Source organism: Hoplias malabaricus, chromosome 1 (assembly GCF_029633855.1).
Source record: "Hoplias malabaricus isolate fHopMal1 chromosome 1, fHopMal1.hap1, whole genome shotgun sequence".
Taxonomy (NCBI): domain Eukaryota; kingdom Metazoa; phylum Chordata; class Actinopteri; order Characiformes; family Erythrinidae; genus Hoplias; species Hoplias malabaricus.
This window is the reverse complement of record NC_089800.1, coordinates 21,862,614-21,878,380: the sequence shown is the minus strand read 5'-3', so window position 1 is coordinate 21,878,380 and position 15,767 is coordinate 21,862,614. Positions and strand designations below refer to the sequence as shown.

The following is a 15,767-nucleotide window of genomic DNA, read 5'->3' as shown; positions in this document are numbered from 1 at the left end:
TTAGAAGCACATAGCATACACCATCTAATGTGTCTAATAAAGCAAAGTGACTCATGCCTCATCTGATAAACCATATTCAATTAATAGTTTAATCAAAAATTAGTAGTTGATGAAAGAAAATGGCAAGTATCTGGTAACATTTAGCTACTTTTTAAAGAGCTTTTAAAATTTTCTTTGAAGAGAATATTGGTAATAAAAGTAGTAATAGTGAGTATATTTTCTGGAATTCTATTCACTCTGTTGCTACTAGCTTTCTTTTTTTGTAAAGATATCAGGGTGAGTGATATATAATATTGTTCTCTTTCTCAAATAAACAATTTGTGTCCATAAGTAACAATTAAGATATATACTTTCACCTAAAAAGGCTTATTCAGATTCATTATAATGTATACACATTCAGCTCAATCAGAAACATTTACGTGACTATTTGTGAGTGTGTGAGTGAATGTGTGAGTGTGTGTCGCCCTGCAAAGTGCCCCCTGCAGGCTTTGTTCCTGTCTTGTGCCCAGTGATTCCGGGTAGGCTCCAGACCCACCGCCGCCCTGAACTGGATAAGAGTTAGAGACAATGAATGTGACTATTTTATTTTCATTAATACCCGAGGTCAGGAACTCTCTCTGCCACTCCAGTAATGCCTGCAATGAGGTTGCTATGGGAAATCATGACGCCCTTCGGGATCCCCGTGGAGCCACTGGTGAACATGATCACAGCGATGTCACTAGGACCAGGAGACTGCCTCTGTCTGGAGGCTTCAAGGTGCAGGACAGAGACATACAAAAAAGAAGAAGTAGAAACATATTTTTAAACACCGCTGTTGACTTCTAATCAACACAGTGTTAACATGCACTTATTCAGAGTGCTCTTCATTTCAGGGTTTTTTTGAATGTATGCCAAAGGACACATTGTTCCGCATGGGATTTATAATTTCACCCTGTTCACCCTGCATCTGGGATTTTTTTTCCCAACATTTCAGTTCGTAGAGCCAGCACACTGAGGAAAATATTTTGAGTAAATCATTAAAGCAGCTCATACTTTGCTCAGAAATAACAGTGCAATGTTTCACACAGAAACAAATCTCAAATTAATAACGTGCTCTAAACTCCATACCATGCTCTGTAAGAACTTTTAAACATTATTATTAAAAAATATCTGTAGCTCAGTCATCTGAATTAAAATGGACATAAAATATCAAATGTAAATTTAAATAATATTTCATAAAGCAGTCTGTGCTGTAGTTAGAAATATACTACATTTCAATGAAGGTGCATCTTTGTGTTTTTCGTTTCCTTCATAATCCAGAAAGTTAATGCATAATGTTATTAATCTGTTCTATGAGGATGGAGAGTTAAAGAGAAAGAGTTGGATAATGATAAAAAGGGAGAGATGGATAGATAGAGGGACAAGAAAATAAATGTGTAGGAGTGAGAATGAGTGCAGAGGGCAACAGACAGAGGGGTCCCTCTTACTGTAATCTGACACAGATGTGCTCGCTCTCTTTCACATGACATAGAGGGACCTTGCGTGCGCGCACACACACACAGACACACACACACCACCACCACACTAGGCACTGTCTCTTAGATAGGCAAACACTATAAAATATAGAGGGAGTAGGCCATTTGAGATTCAGTCATAGATTTTACCATTTTCAGGTTTTGCTCCGAGTTCCTGTACAGCGGCCATGTTGTGTACACTGATGCCTCGTGGGAAACCTGGCCAAGTCGTGGGCTTGTCATCGACAACAATGATATGCTGGAGCCTTGGCACTTCCATTAGTATCATCTAAGATACAACATAGACAAACAAAAATGTATTTTTAATATAAACCTGTAGTGAAACTGCATACAAGAACTGACAATATTACTTCTGAAAATATTAGGGCTCTATTTTTGTGGCTGTGCTCCGGCAGTCAACCCCAGATGCAGTTTAGGGTACTTGGTACTTGTGAAGGCCTCTGTGTGTGACTAGTGTAACCAGGAACTAAGACAGATAAAGTCAACTGGTGCTGTGTTATTTTGGAACTAATGTTACTAACAAAATATATTTCATGTTGTTGTTGTAAGGGTTCAGACAGGGGCTTGGCTGCCCACTAAGACACCCCCCGCCAACAGAGGGAGTCATGGAGCCACCACACCTTCAGCAGCACCTGTTCCTCTCCTAATTAAATGAAGCCAACACACACCTCAGTGCTCAGTCTTGGGTTCCTCTTTTCAGGAGAGCTATACAACTCTGGCTGGTAATTTTGGTAAAGTCCCTCAAGTGTTCTCCTGGGTCTCTTTCCTGTCTTCTCTTGTTTATCTCTTATTTAAAAAATCTTTCTAAGCTTATAGCTATACTTCCTTTCTCAAATCTTTTAGTTTGGCATCTTTGCCTTTGTAGCCGTCTTTTCCCTCTTTAATTTGGGAAGCCCCTGTTTGTTTTTAGTTGCCTTTTTCTCTCAGCTTTTGAACCATTCAGTCTGTCCCCTGTTGGTCCTCTCCAACCCCTTGTTGGTACCTTTTTGTTCAATTTAGTTTTCTGGTTTTTCTGCACTTGAGTCCATTAACCAACTACTCCACTGGTAGCTCCCTCAGGGTTCCTTGGTTCTAACCAATACTTGTGCAAGCTGTCACACTACAGTTGTCTTAGGTTAGACTGATATACTGTGAATATTAAATGAGAATCAGAAATCTGGCTTGTCATTACCCACAGAAAATCATATTTCAGTAATTAAACAGTTACATGATGGAATTAATCTGATTCTCTTCACAGTTAAAAATAACTATTAATTATTATTGTATTGTTGCTGTTAATAATAATATTACAAACAGGTTTTAATTTATCTATAAACTTTCCTCCAGTTTTGTGGTGTTTGATCGGTGTGATTACCCACGCTCATAGGCAAAGGTGCCAATGCAGGGGAACACTTCATGGCACCTCCCTGGATGCAACATTCTCACTGGCTTTTGACGTTCATTGCATTCTGCCTTCATCCTTAGAGCGGTGCTGAATGCGATTAGCAACATTATATTCACCTGTCCATGCGTTCACCAAGGTGCTACCTGTCTTCTAAGGTAAGGTCAGTAAGGTCAAGTCCTGGATGTTTAATCATTGGTACTGGATCATGAATGCCATTCTGTAATGTGTGTCAGTTTTATCATGTTCATGTCAATACAGTTTTAACACACGCAACGGAACACAAAAGAACATGTTAATGTGATTATTTTATGGAATTCTATTATTTGCTGCGATTTTTTTTACTCTGTGCCTGAAGAACCTCAGAAATCCTGGGAGAATTACTATAATATATTTATTCAATAGAAAATCAGCATAAGATTCACCGACACAGAAGATAACTCTACAGGAAAAAAATTAACTTCCTTAAGAATTTCCATTTGATTTCTATCACTGCTGAACTCCTTTATAGCTGTGTAGGTTTGTAGTGTAGTTCTGTTATTGTACCTTCAGTCTGGTCTCCAGAAGCTCTTTACTGGTAATGATATGGGAAACTTCAGTCTGATTTAGTCCATGGGCAATCGCTGGACCTCCAAGGGTTGAGTAGAAAGTGACCACTGTAACACACAAATATATCATCAACTGAACATCACAACTGCTGATAAAATCAACACTATTTGATACAAGCTATTTAAACATTAATTGTTCATTTGAAAATTAAGCAAATATTCTGAATGTCCATTATATTCTACAGGTCGTCAGTTTGACAGATGCTGTGGTTCAAGGATAAATGGTGCAGCCGTAGCCTTGGGGTTAGGGAAGCGAGCTTGAGGCCGGAGTATGTGTGTTCACTGCCCCTTGTGTGTGTTTGTGTGTTCACTGCCACGGATGGATCAAACACAGAGAATCAATTTCCCCAAGGGGCTCAATAAAGGTGTTTCTCCTCCTCCTTCTTCTTCCTCTGTCTTCTAAATGATAGAGAATATTTCCACAGAAGTGCACAAGCTTCGTATAATGGCTGAAAGGACTTGGGCTCTTGCTTAATTCCTCTAATATGAGGATTACACAGGGCCAAAGATCATCTCTGATGTTCCAAAAGACAGTGGGAATTAAATCTGTGCTCACAGCACAGGTTTCTACCTATTTTCAGAAAAAATGGACATCAGTTTCTGAGCTAAAGGTGGAAGAGTGCATTTAGACTGTTATCAGCCTGAATGGATCAATATCAGCCGTAGTACTGGAGTGCATCACTGCCCATTGCTCGGGTGATTTGCCTACACTATGTATTAAGTTACAACTGTGTAGCACTGGCTTACAATTAAATGTTGCATTGATTTTAAAATTATTTTATTGACATACAAAGCCCTTCATGGACCCTGAATACATGCAAGAAATGTTTTCCTGTTACAGACCATGTTCATTTAGGTCACAGGACCCTGGCTTTCTACTAACTTCAGGAATTCAGAACACTTCAGTGGAGACGAGCTTATTAAAGTAAAGCCCCACACCTGTGAAAAAACTTCCAGTTAATGTTCAGGGCTCAGACAGTCTTTAAGTTACTAGTTTAGTGACGTTTTTGTAATTAACCTTCCACCTCAGATGAATTCTGTAGATCATGGGTTCATTGAAATAGGGAACTGTGATAAACAGAGGCTGATGTCCCACTGTTCACACACGATCACTCGGGTTTGGTGACGGTGAAACAGGGGGATCTCCTTGACATTCCCAGCCCTACAATTCAGCTCTTTCTGTAAGAAGTTAATGCCCTGTCTTTCCCCCCTGCGCCACCACTAATACAACTCTCTGGATGAAGGGCTGCTAAAGTTTTAATTAATTAATCTGTATCATTGCCTAATTATGACACTCAAACAAGGAGGTGATCCAATCACAGTTAACACATTCATAGAATTAAACAGGCAACACACACACACACACACACACAATACCAAAAGCGACACAAACATAAACATAAAGCATGCATAAGAACATTTGGAATTGAAACTGATGTTGTCTCACTGACCCAGTCGGAAATATGTGTGTGGGAAGGCACCGGATGCTGAGGACTACGTGAGTATCTAATGTTGACAGAAACACTAGGGTGCAGAAGTCAGCAAAACACCCGTGAGTGTGTGTGTGTGTGTGTGTGTGTGTAAGTTAAAGGCCCTCGTGAAGCTCTGAGAATAAGCACGTCACTATAACACGGCTTAGAGAGAGAGAGAGAGAGAGAGCGAAATAAGACACTATACATAACTGTATATGCATGTATACACATACACACACACACACACACATACACACACACACACACACACACACACACACAGACTCTCCTGAGTTTGGTAAAACACTTTGTGATTATGGGATATTAATCTCCATGGTACGTCATGTGCGTCTATGTATTTAGGATTAAAGTACACACATAAATGAGGCACTGTTGGAGGGTGTAAAAAAGATGGCATGTATTATATAAATGTGAGTGCGTCACAGATCTTCGCTGGTTAATTACACTGTTAGTATAGAGCATGCCCCTAGAGGCTGAAACTGTGAGGTGAACTCTGATGTTTTTGGGGGAGAGTTCAGGGCGGCTTTGGAATGCGTATAAAGCCAAATCCCATTGGACTGGTGACTACAAGAAAGAGGAGTGGAGACGGAGCAAGTCTGTCCGACAGGAAATGACGTGAGTTTGAAGGGCTTATAGAGGGCTGAGGGGATGAGTCTGGGTGTGGTCCTACTCCCAAAATTATATTATTACATAACTTCAATTAGGGCACAGTAGTTCAGTGAAAAGAATTTGCAATTAATTACATTTTGCTTTTAGCCATTTTTACTGATTAATTTATTATTTAAATTCATTACGTATATTTTATAAAATATATTCAAACTGTAACTGTGAATATGGAAACAAACTAAGTGAGATTTTTATTTAGAGCAATGTATGCAAAGTTATAGCTCTAATAACTGCTCTACATGTATTTATAATTAGCTGCAGACATAATTTATAAACCTTTAACAAATCTCCAACAGGTTCATTGCAAACTTAAATTTTATTAATATTACAATTTGGCTTATTTTTATTAATTATTATTAAATTACAAATTCATCATAATATTGACACCTATGCATTATTTTAATAACATGCATTAACAAAATAGTTATTGCAGTGTGTGTGTGTGTGTGTGTGTGTGCGTGCGCAACTCACAAGGGAAGTTGTACATGAAGCATGCCTGAGAAGCTATTGTCCACTCTGCTCTGGTTTCACAGAAGATGGCAATGTTTTTGAAGGGTTTTTGCCCCAAAGCAGCTAATCCACTCCCAAACGCACGTGCTGCTCTGTAGGCCTTCTCATAGGACATCCACTGGTACTCTCCTAATATCACCTACAGTAGGAACAAAAGAAAACATGCAGAAAGAGAGAATATTCAGTCTTGACTTTTTCAGTGTTGGTTTAAATAACACCAGAATAATAAAACATTCTGTGCTGTTTTGTTTGTTTTTATGGCTCCAAATCCTTACACATCCCACCAGGCAACATTAGAGGAAGTGAACGGTATAATAAACAACCTTACGCTCACCCCAGCTGGGCTCGATGAGCTACGACCTTATATTCTTGGGAATTGCTTCCGATGTATATCTTTGAGTCTTTACTTCACATTATCAACCAATCTTTAACCACTGCTACTTTCCCTGACCAATTAAAATGGGCTAAAGAAGTCTCTATTTACCAATCAGAAGATCTAGCCGTATTCTCCAATTACAGGCTTATCCCTATCCTTCCTTTTATTTTTTGAAAAAATAGTCTATAGCCAACTTATAGTTTCAAATGAACACATTCTGCTACATTAACATGAGTATGGATTCAGAAATAAACATACAATGTCAATGACTGTAATTCAGCTAACAGAAAAAATCCCAAAGGCACTGGGCAACAATAAAATAACCATAGTTTTCTTCATAGATTTATGCAAAGCATTTGACATAGTTAAAAAATACATATTACTATGGCATCCACAATACTGAGTTAGACTGCTTCAGAAGAAGAAAGCAGTGTGTCACATGGGCATACCAACTCTGAACTACTGGCTGTGAAATGTGGAGTTCCTCAAGGGTCAATACTAGGACCGCTACTGTTATTATGTGAACAACATTTATGTGTCTGCCAAAAATGAGTTTTTTATGGTTTGCTTATGACCACTACAGACTAATTTCAACTATTAATATAGAATTAATTAATATCAATATTATCAATACTAGCAAGAAAGGAGTCAATGCACTACCACCAGTGTGTACATATCTAACAATATATATCCCACGTCCAGTAATTTCTTGGCATACTTATATCATATTGCAGTAATATCACAAAAAATAGCCCAAACAGTTGTGTCACCAGATTAATTAAACATATATAACCTCAGTCTGTATTATACAATGATCTATCCGTATTTGACAAATTGTAACACTATTTGAACTGTACTCTCACAGGCTACATATTCTTCAAAAATTATTTGTCAGAATGAACACTTCTTCACATTTCGCTTGTTCTCACCCACAACTATAACTTAAAGGTTCTATGTCCTTCCTGATTTCAAAACATATTTCAGTATAAATCTGAAATCCATCCGTACTTCACCCGAGCCTCCGACAACCTGCATCCTGCCTTCTACAGAACCACATTAAGCCGAAGTGTAATTTCACACAGAAGACATTGCATCTGAAACTGTTTGCCACCCAACTGGAGAACTTGTAACAATCTGAAATCCTCCAGATGACTAGCCAAAGTCCTGTTTTTCCGACACAGATCTATTTTTTTAACTCACACTACACCAGCCACAGCAGGGCCGCCCTATCCTCTCACTCTCACTGCGCCTCGCAAATTAACAAAGCCCCCCTTGCGTCGTTAAGGAGAGTTAGTGTATCATCAGACGATGATAGGAAATGAAAAGAGGAAAAAGCCTCCACGAGACTGAGCTGATGTTTAGAGAAGGAGGCTGGAGGCTGGAGGCTTGCTGGTTTGATTCCCACAAAAGGCAGAAAAACTGGGGGCAGTTGAGGCAGAAAAACCACAGCTGAGGGACCTTTGAGCAAAGAGCCATCTGCTTTTTTTGGAGTAGATTTAATTCATAGCATATTTGTTGAGTGATATTTTGTTTACTTTGTTACTTTAATAGCAATAAATATTGCAATGTAGATTCAAAACTGCCTTTTAACTGGAAAAGATTCAAATATCCATCTCATTAGAAACAACTCCTTTCTAAAAGCCACAGCTGTACAGCAGTGCACATCTGCTGTGGTTCTGTTGGGTCGAGATGAAGAATATATGGCCAATCTGTCATTCTTATTCATTTTCAATATTACTAAAGGAAACATTAGCATTATGACATAAGCCCCTGCCATGAGCCGTTTGGTTTGCTCTCAGGAGTGAAAGGGCCAGTGCTGTTTTATTATTGGGACACTACTCACACTGGCAATGACAATGCTCTACGTTATTTACTATTTTTCTTCAACAAATGACTTTGCTGATTCCGATTTCGGCCGATTCTTATTTTCTTTCTAAGAATTATTAATGACAACATACAGAAACCTTTTTGTTCAACTTTTTTATTAATGGAAACTTTTTACATCTCAACATAAAATTGTGCACTAATAAGACAAATGTTGTCTTTGAAAACCCCTAAGTAAAATAAAGGGTAATGTTTTAACGTGAAAAGGAATGAAGGAAGTAGTACAATAGAAACAACAGTCAACTTTTATATTGGTTTCAACACCTAAAGCACTCACCTAAAAAATAAAGGCAGGATTGTCTTAACAAAAAGAAGCCTTTGTAACTTTTCTCATTTACCACACGTCCAGCCGAGCTCAGAGTCTTCTTCACTCGCTCTGAAAAACCTCCACACTGAACACGACCGCTGTATTGAGTGAGTGTGTGTAGCTGTGTTTGCGCTGCTGCTGCCCTCGTGTGGTGCCCATGTGTAAATGCGACCGGCATTTTGGAGACGGTTTGGAGACACTGACCGGCCGATCACTGGTTATGGTCATTTCACAGGTTGGTGGGTGTGTGTGTGTGTGTGTGTGTGTGTGTGTGTGTGTGTGTCCACTGCACTGTTAAGGAGTAATACTGGGAGATTCCGCGTGTATGGAAGCAAATCTGTCTTATCACTGACTTTGAAATATTACCACCTTTGAATTTGTAGCACTGAAATTATGCATCTGAATATAATTGCTCTTAAATACAACTCGTGAATTTTCAAGAACACGTTTTCACTGTTATTATTCAAGGTTAATAAATTCAGATAAAAAAATTCTCAAAAATGTAAATCATATATTTCAAAGTTGCTCAAATTCGGTAGATGAGATTCAGACACCAAAATACGAGTGACAAAAAAATTCAGATACACATCCGGGTCACCAAGGATGAGGAATCGATTCATTTGGATTTTCTCTTTCGCCTTAAATGATGCACTAGTTGCATTCTGTCGCCGCTAGATGGCGAAATACCAACACAATTTCCATACCGTGGAAAAACTACACGTTTAGCGTCCTTCCGTTGATATTATCTCTTTATTTTCAAAATCTGAAAGTCTCACTGAAGACACAATATAACAGACTATTGATATCCTAAGATGAAGAAATGTTACTGTGGAGATGTTTTGTAATGGCCCGTATATGTTTGCTAAATATTCCTGATGAAGCAGTGGATAGTACACAGCAAATTCTCCAATGTTAAAGCAACACTATTAGTGTTAACACTGAGACTGTTAAATTATTACACTAACAGTGTTCATTTAACACTAATAGTGTTGCTGTAACACTGGTGAATTTACAGTGTGGGGAATATTGAGATAGTGATTGTGAACATACAAAAAGACAATAACTTAATGGATTAATACTTTAATTAATTAATATTTTTACTGTACTCAGATAAATCAGAACTATAGTAACTCTTAATCAAGGCATTGCCAGGACTCTCTTCACCTCTGCCTTCATTAATAAGCTTTGTGCTGAAAGATGGCGGAGGAGACAAAGGCCTTTTCGGTGGTCCAACCCCACCAGAGAGAGCGAGGCTAACTATGCTATCAAACCCAACTCAGTTAGGACTTTTAGAAGCTGATGCTGCGTCACCTGAAATCGATCCTGATGACAGGGCCATCGCTGACGATAACAGCTCCACTCCGGAGCACAACTGCAATTTCAAACAAATCTGGCAACACTAAGAATGAGCTAAAGAAGCAAGCAAGTTTGCACACACCTTTTTAAACATTCTCCCATTATCTTGCATCTCATCCTCTTCACGCAGCACCTGTCTAGTCCCGAGGAATTGCTGGTTTGGGAAGCGCTTGGCTGAATTCTCAAATATTCCGTCCAGAGTGTTTATGTCCGGCTGCATGCTTGTGGCCAGCTGGTTCAAAGCAGCCACATCGCGGTAGGGACCAGCTGGACGGCCGCTTACAGACCGGGCCTTTACCCGCTGTGAAGGGTGGCTAAAGGAGCCTGAGCTGGAAGAGGTCAGCAGTAGAGAAGGCAAGTATGAGAGCAGTGAGTAGAGCCACACCACCACTCTAAACAAGAGAAACACCAAAGGGTTCACATCATCCTTCAGCCTCATATTGAGAAAGATGAGAAAGGTCTTCTCCTCTTGTCTCTGGTATTATTCTTCCACTCTCCTTGACTTTGTGTTTCTCCCTTTTGCTTCTCACTTTTGTTTGGGAAACGTGAGGAAGACTAGAGGTCTGCACCTGAACAGGAAACACAGAGACTGTAGAACAATAAGTGTGCTATTGTTCAACACACAGATAAACAGAGTTTCAGGATCACAGAATTACAAATATCTTAAAGGTACAGTGGACTCAGTCCTGATTTCAAAACAGTTTAATCCAGAAGCAGGCAAAGGGTGACTTACAGCAAACATGTGCAAGTACAAATAGTTGTGTTTATACCTGGGTGTGTTTGTGAGTAAGAATACACACATTAATCTTCACTAACACTGCATAGCCATAACCGACCTGCTGCTGTATGCACTATGTAAGGTGAATGAAACAAATTTATCTCGGGCTTTGGTGCTGCTTTGATTTAGACAGACAGCAATAATACATTTGAATAAAGAATAAAACAGTCTTGGCTCCAGTCAAAGCTGGTGTAAACGGGGCCCAGCTCGCCTCCGTGTAAAAAGGAATGTGTGATGAACAGGAATCGTTTTTTTTTTTCCTGTCGTCTTTATTTGAAAACCTAATAATAAACAGCGATTACAGACTTTGGTATAATTGCAGTAATACATTTGAGGTTTGAGATATAACACGAGATACTGCCACTGGTGTCTGATCTTCCAACACCTCACATTACAGCACAAACCTCCAGTTTATTATTACTTAATTATACACAGTCAGCTGATGTTGTACCATATGATTCTGAGGGTGCTGTAAGATTCTTTATCGGTCTTTAAGTGCTCCAAAAGCCTAAAGGTCTACAGTATATTACACTGTTATTGTTATATCAGTCCAGTTTGAGAATCCATCCATCTATTCATCCATTATCTGTAACTGCTTATCCGATTCAGGGTTGCGGTGAGTCCAGAGCCTACATGGAATCATTGGGCGCAAGGCAGGAATACACCCTGGAGGGGGCGCCAGTCCTTCACAGGGCAACACAGACACACACACATTCACTCACACACTCACACCTACTGACACCTTTGAGTCACCAATCCACCTACCAACGTGTGTTTTTGGACTGTGGGAGGAAACCGGAGCACCCGGAGGAAACCCACGCGGACACAGGGTGAACACAGTTTGAGAATCCATTTTAGCATATTATTAATCTATCAGTTACTAATTAATTTAACTTCCCTCATAATGTTTCAAACACCGTGCCATAAGCCAGTAAATCTCTGCCTAGACCTTTGTGGTATGTCTGCCATTCCTGTCTTTGTATATGTGCGCAATATAATTGTATTTTTTGTTACTCTCAACTTGGTTCTGCTTCATAAATTCTTGGAACAGTTGCAGAAAACAAATCTCATTTCTGTTTAAGTTGAATGGAGGAAAACTTACTGCCTCTGAGGCAGATTCTGAAGAAGTACATTCCTGCACACCTGAAGGAGCTACAGGATGATTCAATAAAGTCCAGGTATAAATGAAGTACACTTCAGTAAGAACAATTCAAGCATTTCTGTTTTGTGTTCTACATATGTATATAATAAATACAAGCACATTAAATAATTCAGTCTGCATCATATAATTACACTAAAGTGCACTAATGTTTAAAATGTTTTTTGCGTATTCAGATAAGGTTTACTTTCCCAAAAATGTACTTCACTATCTTATTAGTGCATTATTTAATAGTGTGATTTAAATGCTTTATAAATGTTACATTTTAGTGTATTTTCATAAAGAACATGCTTAAATAGTTCTTCAAAAGTTCTTTAGAATTAAGAAGGTAGTATATAAACCCTGAACACCTGAAGAACCCTTGCATGATTCTTCAGATTGACAGAGTATGGGCTGTAGATGATTCTTTATGGGACCATATTGGTACTTGACATCATAACTACAGAAGAGTTGTTTGTGGAACCATCTGCAGCACATCCTCCATCAATCTGAACCATTTTAACAATGCAGAAGAACCCTTACCTTATACCTGTTCAGGCTTCTATATGTTACCAATTGTTTTAACTAAAACGTATTGTGCTGTCATTCTGCACAGCCTCGGAAATGGATATATTTAAAGTTTCGTTATCGCTTCTAGACCCTAGCACAAATACTATGGACAATTCAGAGTGGAAACATCCTCTAGAAGGGCACCTTTCACTCCCAGAAATTCTTAATGTCTTTGCTAACATCTAAAACTCAGAATAAGAAAATAACTCAACAAAGTTTAAAGATTTCCCTTTAAGAGCAATTCTCTTCACAGAATTAGGGCAAAAGGTAGTGACATTAATTAAAAGTACATTATAAGAGTAAATGCCAATACTGTGACTTTTACTACAGCTTCCAAACGTTTGATGATAATAGTCTTAAATTCTTTAAAGAAGTGTTCAGCTAAACACATTGTTTTTGTAATCTATCAATGATTATAAAATACATTTAGATCAGATGTGTATCATGAAACAGACGTGACACCGGCTCTCACCCTGGAATATTCAGTGCTATATGTTAGAGATGTGCTTTGATTAATTGAAGCATTTTAGTTCATACATTCATTTAAACACTGAGTGTGTGTGGAGCACAGTGTTTAACAGTAAGCTCTGTGTCAGAAGATGGACCGGTCGGACCATACTTTAAAACGAGTTCAAAAGTTCAGTGACCCAACACCAACCCTGTTATAACAAATAGGCAGAACTAAGGAGAAGCTGGAGACTGGACCGGCGTCTTTTGTGACACTGGAAGATGATGAAGATAATGAAGAAGGAAATTCTGACAGAAAGGTGCTCAGTGAAAAGTAGCCCCTCTACATTCAGTTCACACACACTTCACACACAAGCTAAAGCCATTTAAAGAGACACTCATAGATCCACAGTGAAACCGTAAACACTGACCTGTGTTTTGCCTCTGAGCGATGAGTGAACTTTTTCTGCAGCGCGTGTTTCTTCTGGCAGTGACGCGCGTCGTCATGACAGTGTGAGAGACGCGTCTGTGGGCGCGGCGTCGCGGGCTCACTCTCCTCTGATTGGATGTCCGCGGGTGGCGCGTGTTCGTGAGAGCAGGGCCGAGGGTATTTTCGGTCAATTCACAATGACAGTTGCGCGCGTGAAACCTAAAATCTGACACAAGTGTTTGAATCTGAATTTTAAATACATTTCTGTTCAATATTTTGCACGTTCCCTTCATTCCTTCACCGCCAGGAACTGCTTATCAATGTCCATGACCATGAGTCACTAGGGGCAAGGCGGGAACACACTCTGACAGGCGCCACACCGACAGATTCATTTTCTTTAAGTGGAGGAAGCCCACGCTGACACCGGGAGAACACAACAAAGCCCTCACAGACGGTCACCTAATTAGGGGCTGGAACCCACAACCCCGGGGCCCTGGAGACATGTGAGGACACTACTGGTTGAGCCACCACGTCCCACATGTTGCATTCTAAAAATATATACCTTTGCAGTTGAGGTGTAAACATTTAACTTTACAAATGACAAATTACAGTTTTCAGGTTTAAAAAAAAAACTTCCACAAAAAAGTCACTGATTAAAATTCAGATTTCCCAGGAAAAGTAAATGCAGCTGTAGGGTGAGCAAACAAAACACTGAGCATGCTCACAACTACTCAACCCCTATCAAGCAAGTGGCGCTTGTGAAAGAAAACAGAGGACATCACACATAAGTTAAACATATCTCCTCTTTAGAACTGCTGATGCACATATTCATTTTTTTTTTAAACAAAATGATGTTGAACAAAAATCTGTGTTTCACAATTATTATCAACTTTTTGATTCAAAGTGGTGATAATGATACTAATCTCCTTTCACACTGATGAGAAATGCACTGACTAGATTAGATTAGAAGGAAAGAAAGAAACCAATTGCCCTGCAACACAGACCATGCACCTGTTTCTTATCTTTGTAACTGGAGTCTAACCAGTTTATACAGGTGTGAGGACTGTAACACATTTTACACACAGCACCAGTCAAAAGTTTGAACACATCTCATATTCAATGGTTTATCTTTTTTCTTTTTATTATTTTCTCTGTCGTAAATGAATGTGGAAGACATTAAAACTATGAAGGAACACATATGGAATTGTGTAGTGAACACAAAAGTGTTAAACAAAGCAGCATATGTTTTATACTTTAGACTCTTCACAGTAGCCCCCTGTTGCTTTGATGACAGCTTCACACACTCTCTCCGTTCTCTCAGTCAGCTTCATGAGGTCGTCACCTGGAACGGTTTTCAGTGAACAGCTGTGGCCTCGTCGAGAGTTCATCTGTAGGACCGCTCCCTTCTTAATGTGTCTGAGACTGTAACTGGGGTTGTGCAGAGGTAGGGGCTGGTACACAGGTCTATACAGTGACTAGCTCTGTTCCACCAATCACTGATGAGGAGGTGTGTCCACACTTTTGACTGGCACTGTATGTAAACATTATATATTTTTACTATATACATTGATTGCCTCAAATTTGAGATACTGCTAGGTTTCTTGTTTCAAGTTAATTAGTAGGAAGTTTTGTATTGTTGAAAAAAAAAACATGTAAAGCAGCTTTGTACATTTAGATCAGATAAAGATGTCTTGATTTTTCATTAATATTTTAGCAGATTTTATAAATAAATCTACACTTAAAAAGTGAAATAAGAGAGTTAAATATCATTTCATATCATGTACCATCTGACATCACACCGTAAGCTCTCACATGCTTGACTGTGAGTACATTTTGCAGGAGAATTTGAACCAGTGTTCTCTTGTAATCAGTACAAGCAGAGAGGATTAAAGCTCAAGTTTCTCAGCTTTAGATTTATACTTTCACAACACACTAATTCTGCCTGTTTCTCAATCTTTTTAAAACGGATAAAGGGCTAAAAGATACAGACTTGTTTTCAAAATGAAGTTACGTATAGAAAGAGAGAGAGAGAGACTTTAGATGGTTATGTAGTTAATGAAAAAAAAAATTTAAATAAAAACATCAGCCACCTCATATCTACAGCTTTGCTTCCATAAATGTGGATTCAGACAACCCCAGACTGAAATGACTTATTAAAAATCTTCATCCACACAAATGGAAAGAGAGAATTTATATTTTCTGTATTTATAATTATAATTCTCTATGCACTCGTATTTCTAATATACTCTTTTATGCTCACCAAGGTCATTAAAGCAACACAATTAACACACAAACAACACACACTCACA

At 38.9% G+C, this 15,767-nt stretch overlaps 1 protein-coding gene across 3 annotated transcripts in view; it reads right to left on the bottom strand.

Annotated features, from left to right (window-relative positions):
• The window catches only part of acsl3a (acyl-CoA synthetase long chain family member 3a), a 23,728-nt gene extending 10,216 nt beyond the window's left edge, over positions 1–13,512 (bottom strand). Inside the window, exons 1-6 of one of the 3 annotated variants that reach the window (XM_066652012.1) lie at positions 13,460–13,512; positions 10,178–10,684; positions 6,134–6,311; positions 3,442–3,551; positions 1,644–1,782; positions 599–749 (exon numbers count right to left, since the gene is read on the bottom strand). In XM_066652012.1, coding sequence (XP_066508109.1) covers positions 599–749; positions 1,644–1,782; positions 3,442–3,551; positions 6,134–6,311; positions 10,178–10,534 — 935 coding nt within the window. In that variant the 5' untranslated portion in view covers positions 10,535–10,684; positions 13,460–13,512. Of the gene's footprint in view, positions 1–598; positions 750–1,643; positions 1,783–3,441; positions 3,552–6,133; positions 6,312–8,709; positions 9,106–10,177; positions 10,685–13,459 lie in introns of those variants that run through there. The other 2 variants (XM_066652079.1, XM_066652168.1) reach the window with 2 other exon arrangements.
• Positions 13,513–15,767: the final 2,255 nt, after the last annotated feature.